The following is a 27908-nucleotide window of genomic DNA, read 5'->3' as shown; positions in this document are numbered from 1 at the left end:
AGCCGAATGGGTTGGTGCGTAACAACCATTCGCAATTCAGAGAGAACGTAGGTTCGATCTCGGTGAAACACCAAAATGAAGAAAAACATTTTTCTAATAACGGTCGCCCCTCAGCAGGCAATGGCAAACCTCCGAGTGTATTTCTGCCATGAAAAAGCTCGTCATAAAAAATATCTGCCATTCGGAGTCGGCTTGAAACTGTCGGTACCTCCATTTGTGGAACAACATCAAGACGCACGCCACAAATAGGAGGAGGAGCTCGGCCAAACACCCAAAAAGGGTGTACGCGCCAATTATATGTATATTAAAGTTATATAGGAAGAAAATTTGATGATTAATTCGCGCCACACTGTATTGATACTATTAACACCCCATTTACAAATCTTTAAGAGAACTAAATTCAGTTTAAAATTATTTAGCCTTTTAAAATTGTTTAACCGAGGACCACTAATGCAACTTTCTATTAACTGAGTCAACTTAAGCAACTCATAAGGCATAATATAGCGTATTACCCTCAATGAGCTATCAGGTGGAGTCCTGTTCCACCATTCGTGAAACAAAAGTCTCTATTTTATTTTTAATTTGACTAACAATTTTTTCCTGTTTTCTCTTAGACTTTTTTTAATTGTTGTTCTCGTAAATAACTCGATTCGTTGCACGTGATATGCCTCAATAATGAGTAATCCGCTTAACCAAACTGTGTTCAATATTATGCAACAAATGCGAGTAACGACGATAAGTTAATGTGCCATTTGCATTATTTTATTTACGTTTGCAGTAGCCAAATTTATTTGTTATGTATTACATATTTCACTTACTTTTTTCAACGCTTCATTTTTTTTAAATTTTTTTAAGGTGTGTCATCGAAAAAAGTAAAATTGTTGAAAGCAAAAGTTATTTATGGCGTACCCTACAGCATTTTAAATAGACGCGCACGGGAAGTACGCACATACATACATACATACATAGCTACATATATAGTTACGAGTAATTATGCACAACTATTGTTTGATACAAAGTAAACATATAACATTCCTAATTGTATACTGTACACACATACATACATGCATACAAAACACACATGTGGGTACGTCACTGTATCCGCATAGCTTACATTAATTAGTGAAACTAATGCTCGCGTCATATCTACAATGACATGAATTCCTGAGCCCCTCTTAATATTTTAGTGGCAATATACACACATACACTCACATGTTATATACTTACATATACATATATGTCTTCACACATAGGTAACTGCTAGATTGGGCATACATTGGCTGGCTTCTTCACCTGTTCTCGTGCTCATAGAGCCACTGACTACTGACCTAACGCAACCCGAATTTTATTGTTCAAAATCAAAAGTACAAGCTTAGTAGGAAATTTTTTGTGTAAACCAGCGCAAATTTGATTAGACGCTCAGTCAGTAATTTCTTCGTGGGTGAAGAGCCTGGCAAAAGAAGTTACATCCTTACAGGAGCGAGCCTCTTCAATTATGAAGAGACTACTAATTGAGTTTCTAATCAAATTCGCGTCGTTTTACACAAAAAACGTGAAGCTTATGACAAGCTGTATTACCGAAATTTCTACGATTTAACTCTCAAAAATTTATGTGATAATCCTCTTCAAAATCCCTATATCTTTCCAGGTAGCGATTCGTTAGCAAGTCAAATTTCAATGAAGTAGGTTGCTAGCCCCCCTATCTTAGCTTGAAATAGAATTCTAGTAGCATCTCCAAGCAGATATTTTGATTATTTTGGTCTGCGATATCTGAGTGATATTTTATTTTCCATCTACCCTGTATATCTGCCGAGTATTCCCTGATGCACCACTTGGAGACGCGTACGATGGGAGAGAATCAACTCCTCACGAAAACGGACGCGCTAAGCTCTATTGCAAATCAAGCTTAAGTGAGTTCGACAGTGAGTTCCAAGCAGAGGTAGTTCCTAGCAAAAAAGCAGTTGAATGGCTGATCACTGGTGAAACAAATTTCAAGGAAATAATCATCCTTTCCAATAGCCAAAGAACGATTAAAGTCTTGAACTCATTGGTAATCAAGCAATGGTGAGCGCGATACTAAAGAGCCTGGCTTCCGCACTAAGTGCCTTAGCCGCAGAAAAGTTCTTGACACATAAGCAGGCGAGATAGGAGACCTCAGAGATGCTTTTTCAGTGCAAAGAGAGGATTGAGACTCCATTGGCTACCTACCTACCTGCTCTAGGAAAGATGAGCTAGAGGTCAATCCCGCGAATGCTGTGCAAGAACATTAAGTCGTAAGGTCACGATATGCTTTCAACTACACGTAGATCGTATTCGTTTACGGAATTTTTAAAACTAATAAACTAATAAAATTGAATCGGGCATTGTCCATTACACGCTCATGCGCTTAGGCTTGGCACTACTTCAAACCATTTTCAGCAGCTGTCTGGAGGATGAGATGAAATCATTTCAGCATTTACTCTTCGGCTGCTCTGCTTTAGCGAAATTAATGTTCAGGCATCTTGGTTCACATTATTTAGATGAAGCTGCGAAAATAATAAGCATGGATATTCGCCGCCTGCTCAATTTTATTATCAGCATAAAGTGGCTTTGAAAGTCGGTAGTAATCGCTCACCGTTCGATGACTTCGCTTTTGCCTACCATTATTTCCATTTCCCTCCTCTTTCTTTTCACTGGTATCTCCTTGGACGATTTAAGGACTATAAAGAGTGCCAAATGAACTTTCTTATTTTTGAGGATAATCATTATTATTATTATTAGGGTATTTAGCACTGCAACCTGAAAGATTTATAGTTACCCTTCATCGACTCAGAATATATCTTTGAACCCAACTCCCTTAATAGATTTTATAATTTGTGCTATTTGATTGGGTTCTATTTCCTCCTCTTGCTTTGATCATAGGCTACTGCCTCCTAGGTCGGCATGCGCAAAGATTGAAGGTACCTCATTTCGACTCATGCTGAAGCTGAAAGAATGAGGAGGAGGAGGAAGAGTCTGTCAGACAGATTCTCTTATGTTGCCCCGCGTGGCATGCCATTAGGTTATGATACTTTGGCTCATAGTTTCTAAATGATACTAATGACCTTAGGGAAATACAAAAGTGTCAACCAGAGCAATGGACTTGCACTTAAATCAGAATGGTTTAACAAGGAACAGCAGATAAACTACTAATGTGGTATCATAATAGATCGGCAATGGTCTAAGTGAGTTAGTCTAGAGTCCGACTGCCACTTCACTCTACCTAACTGCCTGGCCAAATATGTTTATCCAGGTGCTCGTTCCGTTCATGCAAGGCTGGCACATGCGTATTGTCTTCAGCTTCCTCTCTACAGATTCTGATAGTTCCATTGGAGTCGGAGCAATCGTTAACTTCTTGTTATTTGACATTACGGTGTTGGTTGGAAGATGTAAAAAAACATTGAGCATTCGTTACATGGAGAAAATGCAGATGAGAGCTGCAAGAAAAAATTTGAAATATCTTTGAAAAATGAGTGGGACTTTTGTGCTACTTCCAACTTGCACTTTATTCAACCTTAATTCAATGAGGTTAAGACTGCGTACTTGACATTTTTCTACAAATTCTAGTGCTGATTAAAAAGTTAGAAATTTGATACAAATCTATTGATCTTGTTTTTTAGATTTACAGCTTGGATTTAAGCTTGGATTTATATGGTTGTAGAAGAACGAATTATAGTTTGATAAGAAAATTATTAAAATTAAATATGAAACAAATAAATTGATAAAACTTATCAATAAGCCTTTGTGCATGAATTATAAAACTTATCGCAAAACGCTTAAGATAATTCCAAATTCTTTTAAAGGAGCAATTACATTGTTCTCTATAGCATCTTGAGCGGGCACCTAAGAGACTGAAAAATGTGTGTGCTTGTGAGAAAAGTGTAAAAAAGTTAAAAATATGTTAAGGGGAAGGTCGTCTGCTCAAGAGAAAAAAATTTACAAAAATTCTTAAACATTTGTGGTATGTACTGAAAAAAGTGTCCGCTTAAGAGAGCTGCCCATTAGGTAAGAGTAGACTCATTTCCTACCAGGCATGCATTCAAATTATTTTCGCTATAAAAATGTAAATTAATTTAAATAATGTGAAAATATGCGCATGAGTGAGTGTTTTTTTATGGAGATGGCAAAAAGCATTGAAAGCCGAAATGAGTGATTATGCATTTGTGTGTGTGTGCAAGTTAAGCAGCTCAAAAAATACTAACATAGTTAGAATTTTTTAAGTAAATAAGTTTACCTCCATTTTTTCACCTGCTTCGGTTACTGCAGAATGAAAAACAGAAAAAGGAAAACAAAACTGGATTTACATTAAAGCACTAAACTAAAAGGAAGGGTGTTTGTGGGCACTTTTTTGCAAACGAAGTATAGATTTGAAGATAAAAAATAAAATTATAAAAATTTTAAAATTTATTTTTCTTCCTTGTAAAAAGACCACGACGAAAGGGTACAGATGTGCAACTTGATAGCTGAACCTACGAAATGATGCTTTGCACCTCTCAATATATCTCACAATTTCTTTGCTTTTCTTTCTCGTTGATGGTGCTGTTAACCTTTGCTCGAACTGGGTAGGCCATCATCGCATGGAAAATCCCAGTGGAGAATAAGGGAACAAGTAAAGCAAGGTGAACACCGTCCAGAGACGGACTAGGGCCTCGTGGCCGACAACGTTCTACCCGAAACTAATTGTCGCGAAACCGTAAACAGCCTCGGATTGATAATCGAACCCAACAATGCAGACCAACGCAAAAGTTAAAGACCGCGGAAGTAGTGGACTGGACACAGGACTGTCATGCTAAGAAAGAAGAAGAAAAATGCTTCCTTCACAATCTATACATGAGTTTAGGCAGCGAAATGAAAATAAGTAATTATGTGCACATACACACACACACCTGCAGCAATAAATACTTGCATATTTCTATCAGATCTGTCACAGGGCGAAAAGGGAGTCGTCCGGAAGCGTTTCCTTATTGATAAACAAAAAAATGTAATTTGACTAATTAAGAGCCACTGGGAGTGTTTCTGTTTTTTTAATTTTTTTTTTATGTTTTGTATTTTCTATTTAAGCAGTCACCTTAATAAACCGTCTGCCGATCAGTTGCACCCGCCTTTTGAAGCAGTTGCTGACAATTAGTTAGCCAGCAATGATAGTTGACTGATGGTTAACATATTTGCCAGTTTTCTATTTTGCTATTTTGAAGGTGGAGTTAAAGCCAATGACTGCGGCCATGCACAAATAATATAATAACAGTTAACAAGACTTTGTATGTAATTCAAATGTGAGCGCGGTGCCACTGGCCGCCTGCCGTCAACCAACACCAACCACCTGCTAATTTACTGCCAACATTCAATTACCTACTTTTAGTTGAATTTTGAATTTTCGTTTTTTTTTTAATTTTTTCCATTTTTTTGTTTTTTCTTCATTTTTGCTGCCAAGTTGTTTGTTTACTACTTTCCTGTTATCTCCCTTCCCTACTTTGGTGGTGGCGCATGCGTAAAGCCCCTCAAGTACCAATCGGATTCCCCATTATTTATTTTGTGCTCAACAGCCAAGCTGTCATGCGCGTTAACTACGAGTATTTAAAAAAGTAACGTAACTCTTTAATGTTTTACAACTTTTTTCTGTAATTTTTTCTATATTTTCCATTTTTGCTTGGCTTTTTGCTAATTGCCACTGTAACTTTGTCAATGCTTGGCTGTGCAGCCGAACAGCCAAAAGCATTGCAAATGAGTAGGAAATGTCAAAGCAATTACGTTTTAAAACAAAAACATCCGCAGTCGTGTTTACGTAACTTCACATAACTTTACGGCGCTGAAGATGCACTTGGTGCCATTGTTCCACTTGCGATTTCTGTTTATGCCTTTTTTTGCATGCCATAATTAAAATTTTGTCCCATTCAAAGTAAAGAAGCATTCACTTCGTCATTATACAACTTTAAGACCGAGAAAAAATTTTCGGTGCAATCAGGAACTGCAGAACCTGTAATTATTGCCAAAGCAGCGCATATTGATAAGTTTTGACTATTTGGAGGGTTGGGTGATTGTTTACTTGTATGTTTTTTAATTTAAAAAATTTTGTTATAAAAATATAGTTTTTTCTATAACAAATGTCATACTAATAAGAGTCTCAAATTTTGAATGAGATTTATAAAAATTCGATAAATTTTAATTTTTTTATCCGAAACCATAACTTTTAATAAAAATCTTAAGATTTAATCAAAATCTTAATTTTTTTAATTGAAAAAAAAATTGGTTATGTAGTTTTACAGCTCATCAAATTTTAGTGTAACAAAGTGCAAGTTTAAAGTCACTGCAAATTCTCGTTGATTTTTGATAATTTTTTCCCCTGAATGTATTGTACTTTTTTTATGCACCGAAAATGTGAAAAATTGGCGTGGAAACAAATTAGCAAAAACTAACAAAAATTGTTAGCTATTTCAAACTGCAAGCTTGAACTTTGATCGACAAAAAATTGCGTACCCAAATTTAAAAAAAAAGGAATTAAAAATTTTGAAATTTTAATGAAAATTTCTTGCATTTTTTGTAAATCTTGTACAATGATGTAAAGTTAGACTTTAAAGCTATTTCTTATAGAGTGAACTACATTTTTTATAAAAATGTTTGAAAGCAAAAAAATAAAAAATTAGATAAGCAGTTTTATATATAGTTCATCATATTTTATGCGTATCCAAACTGAAAAAAAATTTGATTGAAAATTTTGATGCAAATTTCTTGAATTTTTGGTAAATCTGGTAAAATTTTTTATTAAAAATTGATTTTTTTTATCGTATTTGTTATAAAATGAACTAAATTTTTTTATACAAGTTTTTGAAAAAAAAAATTAATAAATAACTGGGTATGCAGTTGGGCAATATTTTAGTACAACAAACTCAAGTTAATATGCCTTGTCTTTAACAAAAATTTCGGGCGGTGAACCGGGAATAATCCATATTAAACCATAGCCTAACACTACAGCAGCCTGCCCTCAACGATACAACTTTTTGAAAAATTATTTCATGCTGATACCCGAACATTAAAATTTATTAGTACATTTTTTTATTTCCCTAAACAGTGAGAAACTAATAGAGCTGGTAGGTTAGATGGCAAGAGTACCCCAAGTACACTACAAGTAGCACTTATGTGCCGTTTTGATACCATAATGTGGACCATTGCCTGCGAAAAAACTTAGGGAAGAGAAAACCGTCTCCAATCAGCGCTGTTGATGTTAAGGAAGAGAGAAAAGGGATCTAGTCCGGAGAATTTCTTTAAGCCTTCCCCAAAGGGCACTCTCTAAGCACCTAGCCACCAGAGGCGGGCATTTTCAGAAAAAGTGCACAACACTCTCTTTCTTTGCAAGATTCCCACAGCTTCTGTAATAAGGTTTGTACGGAATTCCAAGCTTCTCCGCATGAGTACCGATCACCCAGTGACCAGTGAACACCACAATGAGTTTGGAAATTGAATGGCGGGGGATTCACATCACCTTAAGTATGTATAAGAGCTGCTTTTCCATAAAAAATTCAGTTGCTTGTTCATAACTCATTACTGCTTCGTCTATTAAAAGTTGCAAAAGAAGAACGGATTGTGTCCTTTTCATGGAGCGCGCCAATTTCAACGTTTTGGTGCCATTTTTCAAATTACTAGGCGTAATTAAAAACAGGTATATTTATTCTTTTTCATCATCAGAAGAAATCGCACCATCAAGGGTATATGGTGTTAGGCTGTAGAATAGCAAAAATCCCTAACATGATTTGGGAAAAATATCCGCTCTATTAACAACAACTCCGGTCTGACGTTATGAAGCTCTTTGCTGTATTTATTGAATATTTATCGTTGATTTACACAAGAAGACTGGATGTAATCTATGATGACTTCTGCGACACACAAGTTAAAGAACGAGTGCAGTGTGAGACGGTGCATTATCGTGATGCAAAAACCAAGAGTTGTTGGCCCATAATTCTGGTCTTTTTAGACGAATTGCTTCACGTAAACGACGCATAACGCTCAAATAATATTCCTTATTAACAGTTTGGCCAGGTGGAAGGAATTCATAGTGCACCACACCACGAAAATCGAAAAAAACTGTCATCATGACCTTTATTTTTGAACGACTTTGACGTGCTCTTTTCGGTCTGGCCTCGCCTTTAGCACGATATTCGCTTGATTGGTCGGTTGTTTCGTAAGCATAAATCCAAGTAATGACGCATTTGAGCTTGTCCTGATAGTCTGAAAGCAATGTTCCACACACATCAACGCGACGACTTTTTTCCAAGAAATTGAGAGTTTTCGGTACCAAACGCGATTTGACTTTTCGTAGGCCCAAATGGTCTTTCAAAATGGTTTTCACAGATCCTTCTGATATTCCGATCATATTAGTAAGGTCTTTAACAGTCAACCGACGATTTTTGAGCACTAACTCCTTCACTTTATTGACGTGTTGGTCATCTGTTGACGTCGATGGTCGCCCGGAGCGCTCCAAGGCATCAACACGTTCTCGACCCTCTTTGAAGTCTTTGTACCACTTATAAACATTTTTCTGCGACATGGTCGAATCACCAAATGCCTTCTGCAACATGTTAAACGTTTCCGCAGCCGAAATTTCATTCTGCAAACAAAATTTGATGGCACTTCTCTGCTCAATCAAATCAGACATTGTAAAAATCGAAAAATGCACTCTTGGTCGTTTGGTAAACACAAGCGGAGATATATTACTGATAATGACATTCACATGAAAGTTGGCCCAGATGTTATTAACAGTGCTGCCAACTCATGAAAAAAATAACTAGAGCGAAATTTTAATCCCGCGAAGTTTGACAAATAAATTCACCTTACTTTTTGCCCACATCCATGTTACTAAGGGGGACGATATACAAGGTGGCACAAAGTTACTCAAACAATTTTGTTTTTGAACATTTTTTGTACCAATTAAAAAAAAAATTTGTTTGAGGGTTGAAAATCTTTAAAAAAAAATTGTTTTGAGCGATGGAAATCTTCATTTTCACGTCGTTTACAAAATTTATAAGCCCCCCGTTAAGGTGATGAATTTTGCGCCACTTGTATGCAATTTTTCTTAGTGTGCAATTTTCTAGTTTCAGCCGCTTTATTGCGCCACATTTAATTAAATTTTATTTCACTTCTCTTTTGATTTCATTCTCTCACTCTTACTTTTGTAATTATTTCATGAATTTCTTCATAGTCAGCATTTTTCAGGCATTTTTCTTTCATTACTCAATCAAACTGAATATTCAAAAAGTCTTTCATCCAAATAAGTCAATGCGACAACTCGATATTTGGCTAGTCAGTCAATCGGTTGGCTGTTTATGGTTTGCTATTTTGACAGGCATTGATTTATTGGCATACAGCTGGATGGCACTAAAACAAATCGTTTGCGATTATCGTTTATTACATATTTTAAAATTTGCTAGTAGGAAATACCAGTTTGATTAAATTAACTCCTATTGTTGAAAAACACAACATGAAAGAGTAGTTTGGAGTTACCAGCTGTATACCTAAGAAACCGGAATTCACGCACAGAAGTCACTGGCTGCAAATTCGTATGATTAAGATCCACTATCTCGATGTGGTTTTATGAATTTGATCACCGTTAACAACATCGCAGATATGCAAGTTTCTCACTAAAATTAATTTTTTGCTGGGCCTAATTTGGATGTGCTTTCAAAACTACGCTTCCAAACTACGATATGCGAAAAATTCAAATTTTTGTAATCTTACAATCTGGCTTGAGTTTCTAAACCCAGGAAAAATTGTTATGACAAATTTGTGATCACAAGCAATAATCACCTTTATCAAAAACCAGGCTTTGAGAAAAGGTATTGTACATCCTTTTTGATGGCCATTAGAGGAAATTGAAGAATATTGAAAATTTTCAAATAATCATATGAATCACCAATAATTTTGACTGGTTGATATATGGAGCTAAAATATATTTCAGCACAAATAATAATAATACATAGAAATATTTGCAATAATAATCCGATATAAATAAATAATATTTTTCACATTACTACATCAAACATTAGAATTTAAATTAATGGAGAAAGTTCCGGTAATAATTTATTCTTAATAATCTTAAATAAGGATAAGTCCCAGGCACTTCACCTTATCAGAGAGCACCAACGTGGGCGCTCACTATAGAAGGGAGAAACACTCTACGTATTTTATATTTCCCTGTAAATAAGACGAGCTCCGCCTTCAGAGGATTTATCGAAAGGCCGCAGTTTGCCGTCCAATTCACAACTACATTCAGACAACCCTGCATCAATTCCATCAGGGTATCTAAAAACTTCCCTCTGAAAATAAGTGCCACGTCATCCGCGTAGGCAATCACTTTACAGTCCCTCCACTGCAGCTCCTCCAACAGGTCGTTAAGTACGGCAATCCAGAGTAGTGGCGAGAGAACAACCGCCTTGCGGAGTGCCTCTGTTCACTTGCCGGCGGAAAGAGGTGTAGCCCCATTCTGCCGCGACCGTTCTATTGCTAAGCACCATGTGAATAAGCTTAATAAGTTCAGTTCCGACTCCTAGTTTACCCAGAGACCTGATGATTGCCTCCAGGAGGACATTGTTAAAAGCCCCCTCAATATTGAGGAAGGAGTTCACTCTTCTGATCGAGGGACACTTCGATGTCCTTAACAATGTAAAGCAGACTCACCGATCTGCCTTTACAGTAAGCATGTTGAGTGTACGTATCGTCCAGCGCCCCGAACCGTCTTTAAGGTTAGCACTGAGTTTCTTAAAAAAATGTGAAAAAGTCGTGAAACCAGTCAGCCAGGTTTGTTTCAAAAGCCAACAAATTTCTTTTTTTTGGTGAGGCAGCCACCAAATTGCCTGATAAATGCAAACAATGTGCATCCAATAATGGCCTTTACTTTAAATTAAATATTTTCTATCAAATGCTCGTTACTAAAAAATTCCGGTTTCATAGGTATACATTAGGGAACCTTTTCTTACCATTACCGAAAAATACCAAAAATCCATTCACGCTAAAAAAAATTTGGTTTTTAAAGTTTGACCCAACAAATTTTCAAAAAGTGCTTATATAAATTTGAAATTAAATTGTAATTTTCCTTTGCAATAAACCAGCAGCTTCTGCTCGGTTCGGTGCATACAGCTCAGTAAATTAAGCACCGTGAAGGTTTTTGTTAATCAATTATTTTTTGTTATGCAAAAAAAGTTATTAAAATCCATGACCTTAAGGCTTATAAATATTTTTGGTATAACATCTGAATATACATAGCAGATATTTTATATGGGATTTGTCATTAAAGAAGTACAAACTATTTAATTTTTACTATTTAATTTTTTGTCGAAACTTGGAGTTGAAATTTGAGCTCCCCAACTTAATGGTGTAACAAAACATATCAGCGTTTAAGCTTTGGGTAAGTAATAACAGAGGGTCACAATCTCAAACGAAACTTTTTTTGATTAATTTTTGATTATTTTGCTACTGTGCTGCTGGTTTTGAGGGCACGCGTCGTAATTAATTAAGTACCCAATAGCCGTTTTCGCTTGTTTCGTCTTTTTGTTGTTGTTTTATTGTACTTTCGTATTTGAATTGCTTCATTAACAGTGGTTAACCGATAGGGTTAAGAGCGGCTTAAAATTGCATTGGTAATAAAAAAACAAGCATAAATAATTATTGCGAATCTACCATTGCGGACTTATTTTCTTCTTACGAAACCAACTCCTTGTTGGCGGTCCTATGGATATACACAGCACTTATCAGACAAATCATCACTTACACCTCTTTGGTCTGGTGGCGACGGCCTATAGTTAAGTCCACAATCCGGGAACTATACAGGCTGCAAAGAAGTGTATGTTTATGCATAACAGGTGCCATGAGTATAACTTGCGGCGATGCCCTAAATGTTATGCTTGATTTGCTCCACTTGGATCTTAAGTTACGGCAGGAAGCAATAAAAGTCTATACACATAAATATGGTTTCTGGCACGAAGACGGAACTTCGCAACACAGAGAAATTTTTAAGTTGCTATCTGAGCAGCATCCACTGTTTTTGGCCCATAGTTTCATTTGGAAGGAAATTTGATATCAGATTTCCATTGCGTGAGCAATAGAGCAATCCAGAATGCATTCAAAGAGGTTTGACGTATATTTTCTTTACCGATGGTACTTAAACGATAGTAATAAATATCACTATAATATGGGGGAAATGGCAACTGTTTTCCAAATGGAAATTTTTGCCATTCTGAAAGTAACCGAATGGATAATCGAGAGGAGATGGAGCGGGAAACAGATTGGAGTTTGGAAGATTGGAAGGAAAGACGTTCGGTTGATGGTCGGTATTATTACAGGACACAGCACATGGGGTCAGCATATGACCTCCGTTGGATCCTCAATGAGTCTGTCTTGCTTGGAGGAGGCGGATATCACTGAGCGCTTTCTCTGTGTGTGTCCTGCCTTTGTTAGTGCAAGGGTGCGAGTTTTGGTTTCCGATGTCGTGAGAATGAGTAATATTCGTTCTCTAAAATTGGAGGATATTTACAGATTTACCAAAGAATCAGGAAAATTCTCACATGACTAACTACCTCTGTAGCTGTCTCTATTCTTTCCTATCGCTTTCTCTGCAATTTTTCGCCTTTCGCCCTTGGCTATCTACCATTTTCCTTGCTTTGAATATAATGGAATTTATAGCCTGAGTGTTTTAGAAGCGACCTTTTGGTGCTCGTTGACTCCACCAATTCAAATTTCAATTCCAACTCCTTGTTGTAAAGCTTTAATATAGTAATGCTTCCCAAATTTCCTATGATTTTTTGCAGGTTTTAGAAAGTTGTATATCCAAAATCTAAAAGTCCGTAGTTTGACAGAGAATTGTGATTACCGAAATCCCACAGAAATGAAATAGAACTTCACGTAGTAAAGGGGGTTTCAATAACAGGTATTATTTTGAATAGTCCGCTATTTCGGTAGATGTCACTTTTGAAGCAGTCATTTTTTGATATTTAACAAGTAGAAACTACGCCATTAATAAAAATGGAATGACACACGCTTAAAAAACGCATTGAAATTATTAAAATTCATTATAAAATGGTGAAAATTCGGCAGAGACGGCTCGTAAAACTCGAACACCTTGTCGGACCGCAATACAGAAATTGGTGAAAAAATTCGAGCTGTTCGGACAAGTTAGTGATGTGAAGAATAAAACCCGCGCACGTCGCTCAAGAACAGCCGAAAATATTGCTGTTGTAGCCGAAAGTATTGAATAAAACCCAGGTTTGCCCATTCCTCGTCGTTCTTTGGAATTAGGCATGCCACAAACGTCATTACACCGTATTTTGCATAAAGATTGGGATTGGGTCTTAAGGCTTATAAAGTCCAGTTAATACAAGATCTCAAGCCGGCCGATCATCACCAACGTCGTGTCATTGCTGATTGGGTCGTTGAAATACATGAAAGTTATGCGGAATTTCATCGAAAAATCATCTTGAGTGATGAGGCCCATTTCCACTTCGGTGGCTTCGTCAACAAGCAAAATTGTCGGAAATGGGGCTTAGAAAATCCAAGAGTTATTGTTGAAAAGCCTCTCTATCCTCAACGTGTGACTGTTTGGTGCGGTTTATGGTCCGGCGGAGTCATTGGACCTTACTTTTTTTGAAAATGAAGCTGAGGCAACAGTTACGGTGAGTGGATTGTGCTATCGAGAGATGATTAACAATTTTTTATGGCCTGAATTGGATGGTATTGATCTGGACAACGTTTATTTTCAACAAGACGGCGCTACGTGCCACACAAACAACGAAACCATTGATCTTTTACGGGAATAACACCTCTTATTGGAAAACCCTTTATTTGTATTTCTCCTCGTGAGCAATGCATAGAAGAGGTGTTAGGTCGAACTCTTGCATAAGTCGACACTTGTTGATGCAATTTTGCCTGGTTACTTTGCCCAAAATTTTATTGCAACTTTCATCAAAAGCATCAACATCAACATCGAAATCGACATTAGCGATCATTTATGGATTTTTTATATTCAAAAACTCCTTGCCTGCGCTCTTCATAGCAATAAAAACTTTCCAAATAAAATATGTTTGTTTTTTTTTTTTAATTTAAAATTGGCGCTTTTAATAGCATAGGCTGTATTACATAAGTGTCTACGTAGGTGCGCATAGCTGTACACATACTTACGAATATCTGATATCTCTGTGTGAGGTACTAGCTTTTAAATAAAAAACTAAGCGGCTATTAATGGTCTGCAATGACGGAAGTAGGTTTTGCAAGCATTTTTGTTGATTTTTTTTTTGTTTCTTGGTTTTTTTTTTTCAATAACTATTTTCAGTATTTTCCAATACTTACGTAACGACATAGCTAAGATATGCCTAACAGTACTTCTCCATGCAGAATTTCCATTCAAGCATAAAAAGTGTTTGCGCAACGCATGCAACTGCGGAAATGGCTAAGTAGACATTGGCTAAGTATGTAGACAGACTTTGTATGCCAGTAAAATGCTCGATTTCATTGTTTTTCCCCCACTTTAAAGCTGCACCGTCTATCTGGTGCTGGCCAATGATTTGTTGCAATGGCAGGTTGCAGGCTGATGAAGAAATCAATTTTGCCTAAGTACAATGCGTTCGTAATTTTGGTTGTCGACGAGCAAATAAATACTTATGCGCTTCTGTGTACTCGTAAATGAAAAAAGAAAAAAATATTTGGCACAATCGTTAATTTTTTTTTTGGTTTTGCATTTCGTTTCACTTATCTTGTTAGATGGGGCAATATGCGAAATTCATATGAAAAATTTCCTATGTTCATCCAACTGTAATACAGTGAACTTATGCAACCGAAAAGTACGAAAGTAAGAGTTAAGTTTTTGTGCAGTAACTTGGATATTTGGGTTCAATAATACACACATAAATGTAAAATCACGCATGTATATATTTGCATTTATAAGAATGCACGTTCTTATGAGGGCATTTTGAAAAGTGCGTGCAAAGTCAGAGAGATGGCATTACTGGCGCGTTCCGAGATTGTTTTTAGTTAGTGGCATCTCTTTGCGTTTGACATTCATTTGAATCGAAGAAGTCGAGTGATTTTCCTATTCCATCACGACAACGCACCAGCTCACGCCTCAGCAGTTGTGGTTAATGGAAATATGGTTCCAACGCATTTCACATCCTCTCTATTCTCCAGACTTGGTTCCCTCGTTCCAATCGAAGTATTATTTATTTCCCAATTTGAAGAAATGGACTGCGAGAAAAAGATTTTATTCAAACGAGTAGGTCATTGCAGAAACGAATGGCTATTTTTTAGACCTGCACACATCCTATTATTCGGAAGGGATGGATAAACTAGAAGAGCATTAGACGAAGTGTATAAGTCAAAAAGGAGACTATGCATTAGGTGTGCAACTAAGTTCTCGCTGTTTTTTTTGATGAAAATACAACTTTATTCTGAGAAAATGGTTACAAGTGAATCACTGAAAGTATTGTCCGTAGCTGGCTACTACTTTTTCCCATCTTTCCGGTAGATCTCGTATACCGTCGCGGTAAAACTGTTCATCTTTTGAGGCTATCCACGGATCAAGCCATTTTTTGATGTCTTCATATGAATGGAACTGCTGGTCAGCTAGACCATGTGCCATCGATCGGAACAGGTGATAATCGGACGGTGCAATAACTGGAGAATATGACGGGTGGGGTAGGATTACCGATTTCAGTGTTTCCTGGTAGGTTTTAACGGCAACGTGAGGCCGAGCGTTGTAATGCTGTAGAATCACTTTTTCATGCCTCTCCGGCGTATTGCGGCCGCTACGCGCGCAATGCTCGGCTCAATCGCATCCATTGAAGTCGATACTGATCCCCAGTGATGGTTTCGCTTGGTTTTAACAGTTCATAATAAATAACAGCAACTTCGTCCCACCAAATACATAGCATAACCTTCGCAGTATGAATATTCGGCCGAGGCGACGATGCAGAAGCATTACCGGGCAGTCCCCATGATTTTCTTTTCTTTGGATTGCTGTAGTAAATACATTTTTCATCACCCAAGCCCCCTGTTTCTGAATCATTCACAAAGCATGCAATCGCTTGGAAATGGATCGGCGGGTAACTCCTAATACTGAAGAAAGCTCCTCTTGTGTTCGACACGGATCCTCATTGAGCAATGCCTCCAATTCAGCGTCTTCGAAGGTTTTTGGCCTTCTTTTCCTTCACGCGGACGGTCGTCAATATTAAAATCACCGTCTTTGAAGCAACGGAAGCAATCTCGGCACGTTGTTTCACTTAAATCAGCATCTCCATAAACTTTTTGGAGCTCTCGATGCGCTTTAGCCACCTTTTTTTCGAATGAAAGAATAAAATCAGCACTTCCCGCAAATGACGATTATTCGGCACAAAATCAGACATTTTGACAAAACCAAAAGTATGTATATGATACCAAAACAAAATCACTAATATGTCGAAGCAGTTTGTTTACCATACGTCTAAGCTTGGTTTATGACGTTTAGGTTATGTTAGAATCGACTAGCACACACTGCTGGCGGCATCTATTGACAAACAGCGAGAACTTAGTTGCGCACCATACATACAGACAGGCATGCATTTACATGGCATGTTAAGCCATAGTTTCTCAGCATAGAATTATCTGGGTCGATAGAAAATTAATAGCCACAACGTGACTTCTGACCAACTGTCAGTAATTACGAGCGAGCACTTAAACGAAAGCAGACACGAAATAAATCATAAATTCAGAAAACTTCGGAAACATCAAAAAGACTTTAGAATTTATTTTAGCGCCTCGCTTTAATATTTAATATTTTTAATAGTTTCTAATATTTTTGCGTTCATATAATTGGATATTATCGTTCAATGCCTTGTCGCCTCTTCTCTGTAATATTTCTTGTGATAGCGACTTTTTCCTCCTTCATGTTCCGTATAATCCATTTTTGGTGCTTGTAATCTCTCGTTTACCTCGGTGGCGCGCTCTTCGTGTGGGCCAATTATGCATAGAATAAAAAATAAATAAGTTGAAAAAAATTGGCCAAAACAAATTGCCCTATTTGAGGTCGTCTCCGCATATGAGCTGGCCATACCTTCAAGTGCGACATACATTTGACACAATATTTAATGGTATGACCTGCTCATGTATGTACACTAGGGTGACCATAATTTGAATGAAAACAAAAAAAAATATTCATTTTTTTTGTGTGGAAAATCCTCCAGAAATGTAAGACTATCGACATATATTAGCTATTGGGTTGGCAACTAAGTAATTGCGGATTTTTTTTAGAAGGTAAAAGACATTTTTTTCATGCAAAAAAATAAATTTATTCTGTAATGTATTGCCCATTTTGATGAATGACCTTTTACCATCTTTCAGGCAGCATCATAATCCCACGTTCATAAAAAATCTGGTTTTTATTAGCAAAAAACTGACTCAGGTACAATTTGACATCATCATCATTATTGAAATTTTTACCATTCAAGCAGTTTTGTGAAGATCGAAGCAAAAAGTAATCAGATGGTCCAAGGTTAGGACTATATGGTGGATGTGCCGAAACATCCCAACCAAGCTCCAATAGTTTTTGGCTAGTGGCCAAAGATGTGTGTGACCGTGCATTGTCATGATGGAATACAATACTTTTTCGATTTGTCAATTCGGGCCGCTTTTCTTCAACTGTATTGCTTAATTTCGTTAGTTGTTCAATGTAGACCTTAGAATTGATCGTGCGGTTGGGTGGTAAGAGTTTGAAGTAGAAAATTCCTTTGTAATCACACCAAACTGATAAAAAAATCTTCTTTTGGTGAATATCAGCTTTTGATGTCGTTTGAGTTGGTTCACCTGTTCCACGACCTTTTCCGCTTGATATTTTGGTAAACAACCCATTTTTCATCGCCAGTTATCAGCCGTTGTAAAAATGAATCATTTTCATTACGTTTCTATAGCAAATCGTAGCTGTTAATGCGTTGCGTTAAATGCGTTTCTTTCAGTTCGTGAGGAACCCATGTATCGAGTTCTTGAACATAGCCAAGTTGTTTTAAGTGACTTTGAATGTATGTATGTGATAGCATCTCTGTAATGATGAGGATGAGAAGCTTCTCTGCAATCTCACGTGTTGTATTGTGATGATCCGAATCGCCCCGCTTTGATTGGGGTGTCAACAACTTCAACTGGACGACCAGAGCGTTTTTCATCTTTGAGTGAAAAATTAACAGAACGAAATTTGGCCAACCAATTTGGACACTGCCGTTCTTCAGATGAAGAAGTCAGACCCAACGAAAAAGCTGACGGCTTTATAACACCATCCCACAGCGAAGCAAGTACACGACCCGCGCTAGATACTCCCACTTCTGAACAAGGCCTGCCTTTGGAAAAAAGCTCCCCGGAACAGAAATTTATGGCTAAGATGAGGGCGGAAGAAGACGAAGCTCTCGCAAAGTGCCGCCTCACGCTTAAGAAAATGAAGGTGGTAATGCAGAAGCAGAAAAACAGAAGCAGCGATGTAAAAACTGAAGTATCCGAGTTAGACGAGCTTTTCGACATTATTGAAAGCTTGCGATGAAACTGGATTAAAGCGGAAAAAGAGGTCAAGGATTCGTCACCATAAAAAGCACACAACTTTTTATGAGCTTGCGATGAGGTTGGCGGAAAATGTTCCTTTTGATTTTCTATTTTTCAACGAACACCAAACGAAATCTACGCAATCGATCCAAAAACTTTTTTTTACTGATTGACAGCTGAACTGCCAACTATCAAATAACAAAATTTTTTTACATTTGTACTACGTCTGCAAACCTAAAAATTCAACTGAAGCCAGCTATGAGTGAAATCCGCAATTACTTAGTTGTCAACCCAATAAATAAAAAACTGCTAAATAGTAAATCTTAAGCTGTTCGGAGAAGATCTAGTGGTTCTGACTAGAGCCTTAGGTGTGCAAAACGCTTTTGAAAAAAAAAATCTTATTTTATAGTTACAACTATGCTCAGTAATACCACCCAAGTTTTATAATGAGATTCCCTAAACTTGTGGAGTTACATATATTTAAATACAGAAATTCTTAACTATTTGTTTTATATTATATTTCATGATCTTACCTTTAAAAAATACTACGTTTCAAACTTCAGGCTCAAGTCAGCAACTTTAAACTTTATTCAATTGTCCTAGTATTTTATATTTAGTTAACAGTTTTTCGGCTAACGTCATATTTCCAGAGGCTGTCTCGAACACTATCAAACATTTCAGAATTTGCCACCACCCTAATGTACATGCATGTGAACATGTAAAAACCTCCACTAAACATGATTTTGCTTTTATTTTTTCGAGCTTGGCTTTTTTTCTCCTATTTTAGTTTACTTCATTTCGTTTGTAATTTTTTACTATTTTGCCTAGCGCAGGCCAGGGATAGTTCGGGGCCGTTGTGTGTAGTTGTATGTACTTGAAAGCCACACAAACAATGGTTTGCCATAAAATGAGTACATCAATGAAAATGACCAGCCAAAACAAAGATAAAAGCGAAATAAGTAAACAAAGCTTCAAAAATAAATAGTGCACATTTATCGAGGCAAAAAAATCTCGATTCAATGGAGCAGTCAGAATTACTCAAATCTTGTAAACAATTACATAAAAAAGGAACAATAAAATGAATTATGCAAATAGGTAAATGGACAGGTGAACAGGTGAACCTGTGAAGTAATGTAAGTTCGGGTGGAACTGCACATTTTATACCCAATGCATGTGTATAGAGTGTCTTAAGTAACGGCTGTCGAAATTTTAGAAAAAAGGCTAATATTATCAAAAGTCATATATTTATTGGGCCAACCCCATCAACTAAACTTATATATAACAAGAAACCAAAAAATGGATCCAAACTAGAATCAGGGAACACTGGAACGGCACAAGCGGCCTTAACCTCTCCAAAAAGTTTTTGAACTTCAAGGTCAATAGAGCAAAATCTGCTCTAACCCTAGATAAAAAGGGCCTCAGATTACTTTGTACAGCACTTACAGGTCACTTTGTCTGTAATAAACACTTTATAACAATTTGATTATTTAGTAAAAGATTATGCAGGTTCATCTGTGATGAAGAGGAGTCTATGGAACACTTAATCACCAACTGTAAGGCATTAGGCCACAGGAGACATAGAATCCTGAGCTCGTACCTACTAGAGGAGGAAGGCCTACAATTGCTCCCTCCTAAGGAGCTGGTTCGATTTCTCGGTATACTAAATAATTATAATTAAATTATTAGGGATGCACAGTAGATCAATCTGGCCTTAGCCTAACCTGTACAACCATTACCATTACCATCGAAAGTCAGTTGGCGTAGTGTTTCAAAGATATGAGAAATTAATTACCCTATCGGAAGATCCATAATCTATAATTTCCAATTTAAGGAAGTACGATTGTTAGAAAATAAGAAAAACTGCGGCTACGTGTAAACTTAAGTTCCCCACTGTATGTCATTGCTTTTAAATAGTATCAACTAAATAGTCAAGCCTGATCAGGCAAGCTCTAGAAAAAATATGAAATTTACACCGAATTTCAATATTCATCTCAGTTGGTTCTAAAATACCTTCGCTCTATATACATATCTATCGGTGTGTGCCATACCACCATTCTAATCTTCACGGAAACTCCCAAAAATTGTCTATCGAACCCGACTCTGGAGCACTCGGTCAAAAGCCATCTCATCGAATGTTGTCATTATCCGTCTTTAAGCGCTATGTAGTAGTACGAGAAACTTGTAGGTGCGATTAGAGAACGTTTTATTGTTCAAAGTAGTAATTTTTACTAAGAATGATTTTCCATCGTCCACATGCGACAGTAAATTCATTTCTCTAGAAGTATAGGTTAAGTTAGGTTGAGTGGCTGTCATCCGACATACTTAGGCCTTAATAGTCTCTTTGTGATGCCACTGTACCTCGTCCTTTATACTCCTGAGTCTTCTCTGAACCAATCTGTGGATTTAATGCATTTCTTTTAATTTCGGCAACCTTATTTGAAAGGCGTCTTCAATGTTGTCAACAGAGGCGAATCCGAGCGTGGAAACCCTTTTTCTGTATAGAGCAGTGGATGTACACAGGTGGTGACCCACGGTTTCCTCTTCTTCAACATCTTGACAGCTTCGACAAAAGTCAACATAGTCAACATATGCTGCACCCAGTCTATTTACATGTTTTCCAATTAGACAAGTGTTTGTTAGTATCCGTATCGTATTTATCATATCCTGTCTCCTAAGACTCAGTAGCGATTTTGTGCAGCTATGGTTCCATTCTGGCCAAGTGTGCCTGCTTATTTGGCAAAGGTGATTGCCTCCAATGGAAATTGGCAGCATTAAAGATATTTCCACGTTTCTAAGGGAGTCGATCCGAGTGCATTGGGGTATAGAAGTATGAAACATTCCGAATACATTTTTGGAGAATTCTGCTGAACGAGCAGCCCTTATAATTACTAGGTATTTTTATTATCACTATTATTATTGATGGCTTTGACGCTGTGTGACGACTTTGCAACAGGGGGAGCTCCTTACATGGCTTGGAAGCCTTCAAAAAGTCAGACCCAACGAAGAAGCTGACGGCTCTATAACACCATCCCACACCGAAGCAAGTAGACGACCCGCGCTAGATACTCTCACTTCTGAACAAGGCCTGCCTTTCGAAAAAAGGTCCCCAAGTCGCCTCACGGTTAAGAAAATGAAGGTGGTAATGCAGAAGCAGAAAAACAGAAGCAGCGATGTAAAAACTGAAGTATCCGAGTTAGACGAGCTTTTCGACATTATTGAAAGATTGCGATAAAACTGGATTAAAGCGGAAAAAGAGGTTAAACAAATAAATATGACGAATCCAGCAGAAGCACTAACTAACCCAAGTGATTCGTCGACCCCGACTGCTGCATCATCAAAACGGATGGTCTTCAGCTCGGCTGGGCAAGGTACGGGAGGAGAGTATGCGGAACTAGTAAGAAGGAAAGGCAAACAGGCAAAGAGAAGGAAGACAAAGAAACAAGAGGCAGAAACGCAAATCAAGCAGAGATCTCAGACAAGAAAGAGCGAAAGGAAACCCAACGGTGTTTAGAAGCAGCAGAACTTCCGCCTAGATGTTAAAACAGACGAAAACCGGGCGAAAATCTGAGCAACCACATTTCACGACAAAGAGTAAACCATATTTCAAACTGGAGTGCATTCATTCTGATAGTTCCTGGCATTGTACAGTCTGTTCTTGGAAGGAGGCGCAAAATTAATCACTCAATCGGAAGATTTAAAATTTTTGTAAACGACGTCGCACGTCACTCAAATTCGATAGCTGTGAATTTAGACTTCCATCACTCAAAATATTTTTTTTTATTAAAAAAGTTATAAACAAACACAATTGAATATGAGTAATTATGCGCCACCTTGTTGTATATTTAAGTTATGTGTTTAGGGTCAATCCAATAGCTTCGAACGATTAATTTCGCGCCACCTGCTCGCTCCAACTGTTGGGGGAGTCAAGTCAAGTAATATTTTTGCTGGCTCTGTTTTTTGTGATAGCAGTAGGAGCTTACTTTTCCTTCACATACTATTTCCCCCTTGCTATAAAAAGTTAAGATATTACAAAATTAGAGGAATTTAAAACCACGAAAAGTATCTTGAAAAAGTATTTATGTGTAATAAAAATATGGCCTAAAAATGATGTGAGAAATATTGACTGGCTTAAAAAGTTGCTGTAAACTATAACCAGTACACCAGCGCCCATTTTTTGGTCGTACCTAAATGTGTTACCATATTCCATACATATCCATATTACATACATATGTACACTTTGTACTTTTTTTATTTCTTTCTCCCATTCATCAACGCCAATGGAGCGTGCGAACTGGGTGTGCGGTGGCTGATCAAAACAAACATCGTCCGCCGCTAGCCCCACGCCAACTGTATAGGAATGTATGTATGGACGAATGTGTCTATGTATGAATATGTTAATGTATGATGAATGAATGTAGGTATGTATGCGTGTATGCATGTATTTATGTGCCCAAATTAGCAGCCCAACTAAGCGCATTCCAATTGATAAACTACTTCATTAGGCACTTTGTTCAGCATTGTTTTGTACTATTTTAAATTTTCCTCATTTTTATTTAAATTTTTTGTTTTTGTTCTCGCAATTCGTGAGCATTTTTTACGCTTTTCCTAACTAGCCTGACTTTCATTTTCATTTGAGCATTCAAACTAACCACTTGGTTTTCTTCTTTCTTTTTTTGCGCAGTCAGTCCGTTCCAGATTTCAGCAACTGAAGAACAACTTTCAGAGGAAAACATAAATAAAAAAAATAAGAAATTAGAATAAAAATACATACACTACGAAAGATGTCGCTGTTGCGCACTGTGTTGCTGCTGGCGTTTGGTGCCACTGTCGCCTTGGCTCAACGTCGCCTAGCGTTGCCGGATCCACGCAGCTGTGCCAATCGTAAGTAGATGTGATATTCATAAGTGGACTAATTGGTTTTACAAAAAAGTGCAGTTTAACGCCTTAAGCTTGAGCCTAAGGTACCTTGAAATCTTCTGAGCTACACAGTTGAGGAAAAATCGAGGAGGGTATATAAATTTTATTATTTTAAAAACTGTTGAATTGAGCCAGAGGAGTTTAGGAATTATACTCAACTTGGGTTTGCGGCAATCTTTCTCTTGATTCCACATTTCCTGACGGTGGTACACTAAGCATTAAAAGATAAAACAGTGTCATCCGATGACAAGGTGCCATGACAAAACCCGGAATGCATAAAGGTGCATTAACCCTCCGTGGGGCATCCGTGTCTGGCCAAACTCTTTTGACTTTGGACGTAAGTTTAACATATTTCTATTATAGCTAACGACTTGACCGTCCAGGTAGCTTCCTTAAATTTAATTTTCTATCGATAATAAACTTAAGGGATCCTCGAACTGGGCGAAAAAAGGCCAGACGCGGATGCCCAACCGAAGGGTCTAAAACAGTTGTTCATCCGACGGTTAAGTGCATTAAAAATAATTTAAAAAGGATCCTCGAATAGGGTGAAAAAAGGCCAGACCCGGGTGCCCAATCGAAGATTTCAAAAAAGGTGTCTCACGGAGGCTTAAACGCATTAAAAATCGTCTTTTAAAAAACTGTAACTATATCACAAATTGGAATCGGCGAATATATTTCTATAAGAAATTATTCATATAAGAACGAAAAGACTTTTTGAGGTCTTCTTAGTGATTCAAATTAGGAGTGACATTGGAAGTTTACAGTTGCTAGTATCAATCAGGTATCAAACTCCTTAAGTCATTGCAATAGGGTTACGCTCTAAAAAGGAGCTAAATGCAAGCTGCGGCCATCGGAGGATATTGGCCGCATTCCTGGAGCTACCTGAACTGATGGAATATGCGCTGTTCATCTCTACTCTCTTCACAGTGTTCAGATATCTTTTAGAAGTGAAGGAAGAGTATAAAAGGGATGCAGGCGGAAGAGCGAAGTCCATCCATGTATGCACAGATGACTCAAAACTTGCCGGTAGAGGTAGATTAGGTTAGGTTAGGTTAGCCAGGTTGCTTGTCTCGGTGGTCCTAAGGCCCATTGTGCTACCTACATCTGATTTCCATCCCCTAACTAAGTTGCTTAAACTACTTAGATCTTTTTAAGAAGATAACTATTCCCTCCAGTGAGGCATTTGGCAAATTTCCCGGTCCTTCAAAGAAATAATCGTCGAGATATTTGGCACGTGCGGGACATTCACAGGAGAGGTGTTGTACCGACGCAATTTCTTTTTTATCTCCACAACTCCAGCAGAAGTCATTGCGAGGTACAGCCATTCTACTGGCTAGGGTGCCAATAGTGCAGCGGCAAGTGCAATAGTTCGAGAGGACGCTTTGAGTTGCTCTATTGAATCCAAGCAGAGATTTTGTGCTTTTAAGATTTAGTTTTGGCCAGAGCGCTTTGGAGACTCTGCAGTTAGTAGACTGAACCGACCTTCTATTGGTTTCCGCGATCACGCTCAAGTCAATCGCAGCGTACAGTTCGTTTAGAGGAACGCGTATGTCGTCTACCACTCGCTGAAGGTCAAGCTCAGAGCCTTTCCTTCCGCACTCATCCGCTCTATCATTTCCCTCTACTCCAGAGTGGCCGAGGATCGAACAAAGTGTGGTATTGTGTGGTTGGGTAAGCAAGAGCGACCTCCTTCTCTCTATAACAAATCTTGAATTGATACGTGCGACCACATGCCTTGATCACTGCTTAACTATCAACAAAAATGCTAAGGTTTGCCGGAGGTAAGACCATTCGTCCTATCGTTTTTGCTGCTTTGTCTATAGCGTAGATCTTAGCTTGGAAAACGCTACACCGGTTTGGGAGTCTAAAGAAGCAATCTAAGGATAATTGTTCCGAGTACACTCCCGTTCGAGTGCTATTGTCAATCTTAGAGTCGTCAGTGTAAATATGGTTACTACCATGATTTGATTTGACTCTGGCCTGCAAATCCTTTCGGGATTCTTTCTTATTTTATAGTATTTGTTCAGATCTATCTTGGGAACCAGATAGTCTGTTTTCGATGTTGAATTCAACAGTCTCTTTCTCTGCCGGATCCCCGTGGCTTATGAAATGGTGGTTGTACAGAAGATTAAGCTGCTCCGTATGAGTTCTGATCACCCAATGACCGGTGACCACCGCTATGGGTCTGGAAATTGAATGGTTAGGAATGTCGTACTGATACCAAAGTGTTTTTGAGACAGCGTAAGAAAACATAGAACTCCATCTGTCTTGCGCTTTTTTAAGAAAGAAATTGCGCAGTATCCCTTTCACAACTGTCAATGGGACACCGATGTGTGAGATGGGGACAACTGAAACCAGTCCTGGTAGGCTTATCAGCAATTTCATTTACCTCTATGTTCCTATGCTCTGGAACCCAGATAAGAGAAATGTTTCGTGCACATTCGAGACGTTTGACCTCTTCTTTATAGGAGGTGACCAGAAGAGAGCTGCAACAAGGCGACGACATGGCCTTTAACGCAGCTTAACTATAGGAAAAGATATGCATGTCTCCCTTCCACCAGCGAACGGAATATTTATAATTTTTGCAAATGGCATCGTACGTCAATCATATTTGACACTAACTAAACAAGCGCAGTATACCTACAAACGGACAAGAATGGAGTACGCAAAGGTCAAAATAAAGATTTTCATCACTCAGAATAATTTTTTTTTATCTAGTAAAAAGTTATTCAAAAACCAAATTAGATTATTTATTTTGCGCTACCTTATAATACACGTTTTCTTAAATTTTTACTCAAAATAATTTCTCACTTTACTTCTTTCTCTCTTCTCTTTCCGCAGGTGTTCGCCATGCCACTTACCGCGATGCGCGTGGTGTCGCCCATTCGTACTTCTTCAGCTGGGAGCATGCGCCGACACGTAGTCTCGAAGTCGATTGGTTGGATGCGCGCAACATTTGCCGTCGCCATTGCATGGATGCCGTCTCGCTGGAAACACCTCAGGAGAATGAATTCATCAAGCAGCGCATAGCACGTGGCAATGTGCGCTACATCTGGACATCGGGACGTAAGTGCAACTTCGCTGGCTGTGATCGTCCCGACTTACAGCCACCAAATGAGAATGGCTGGTTCTGGTCGGGATCGGGCGCCAAAATCGGACCCACCTCACAGCGCAACACCGGCGACTGGTCGCACACTGGCGGCTACAATCAACCACAACCGGACAACCGTGAAGCCGCACAGGGTAACGATGAATCGTGTTTGTCGATTTTGAACAACTTCTACAATGACGGACTCAAGTGGCACGATGTGGCCTGCCATCACTTGAAGCCATTCGTGTGCGAGGACTCCGACGAGTTGTTGAACTTTGTGCGCTCGCGCAATGCTGGAATTCGTCTGTAAATGAACACTGCATAGGAACATTTGTATATGTGTTGTTTTTGTTTTTTGATTTTTTTTTGTTTTGGACTTTGTAACGACGTAACGGATGTGAATGCATATGCGGCGAGGTACGCTTGGAATGTGGAATGTGGATTGTGGCATGTGGAGTGTAAAATCTGAGACGTATTTGTTGATGTTTTATTTTTATTTGTAAAGTTTTTGTTCACAACTTAAAAAGTTTTCTAATTGGCAAGAAATTTCTTAAGTTTGAGCAGAATTATGTTTTAGCTTAAGTGAAGTTTAAAATTAATTTATGTTTAATAAAATAAAATCGAGAAAATGTGAAAATGATATCAGCCAAACGAGTTGCATTATTCGAATGACTTAAATATTTTCGAATTAAATTATAATTTTCGATTTGTTAAAATTCGTTGCAAAACTGTTCTCTGCTAAAATTCTTTCTCAAATAAAATGTACTTAGAAAAATTTTATTTCGGTTTAAGTTTTTTGCATGTAACCGTTACTTACTCTGTACATCCCAAATTGGCTATTGAGTTCACGCCTGTATGCATATAACCACTTTTATATCATATATAAAAAGTTTTCCTGGTCTATTGAATTGTTTCGTCTCGACCGACTTTCCGTTCACTGAGGGTAACGCATTTAACTAATTTTAATAACAAATCCGAAAATGAAATAAAAAATTTACACTTAAGTTTATGATATAATTGAATTATATGAGTATTTAAAAATGTATAGAAAATTGGAAATAAATTTCTGCATTAGTAATTATTGTGTTTTTCTGGATTAAGGTGGTGATATTTAGGATAAAGTTACGGAATTAATTTAGGATAAAATACAGATGTAACCAAAGAATGAATTAGCCAGGAAAGAGGTGGCTTCGCCATTTATAGGTGGATCAGGGAAGGGTAACTTCTCCGCACTTATTCGGCAAGTAGGGGAAAGGCGAATAAGTTAATACTAGGACAATATACGCAATAAAATAGACGGCTTGGTAACTCGTAATCAAATCCAATGATAGGCAGCTTTAACTTAAACCTATTT

General features: G+C 37.8%; 1 protein-coding gene across 1 annotated transcript in view; it reads left to right on the top strand.

Annotated features, from left to right (window-relative positions):
* Positions 1–27632, top strand: part of LOC129248268 (uncharacterized) — a 56973-nt gene extending 29341 nt beyond the window's left edge. The window contains exons 2-3 of the mRNA XM_054887753.1: positions 23228–23427; positions 26305–27632. Of these exons, the coding sequence (XP_054743728.1) occupies positions 23328–23427; positions 26305–26864 (660 nt within the window). The 5' untranslated portion in view covers positions 23228–23327 and the 3' untranslated portion in view covers positions 26865–27632. The remainder of the gene's footprint in view (positions 1–23227; positions 23428–26304) is intronic.
* Positions 27633–27908: the final 276 nt, after the last annotated feature.

The sequence above is a fragment of the Anastrepha obliqua genome, chromosome 5 (genome assembly GCF_027943255.1).
Source record: "Anastrepha obliqua isolate idAnaObli1 chromosome 5, idAnaObli1_1.0, whole genome shotgun sequence".
Lineage (NCBI taxonomy): Eukaryota > Metazoa > Arthropoda > Insecta > Diptera > Tephritidae > Anastrepha > Anastrepha obliqua.
Note: the sequence above shows the minus strand (reverse complement) of the source record. Positions and strands in the feature narration are given on the sequence as shown.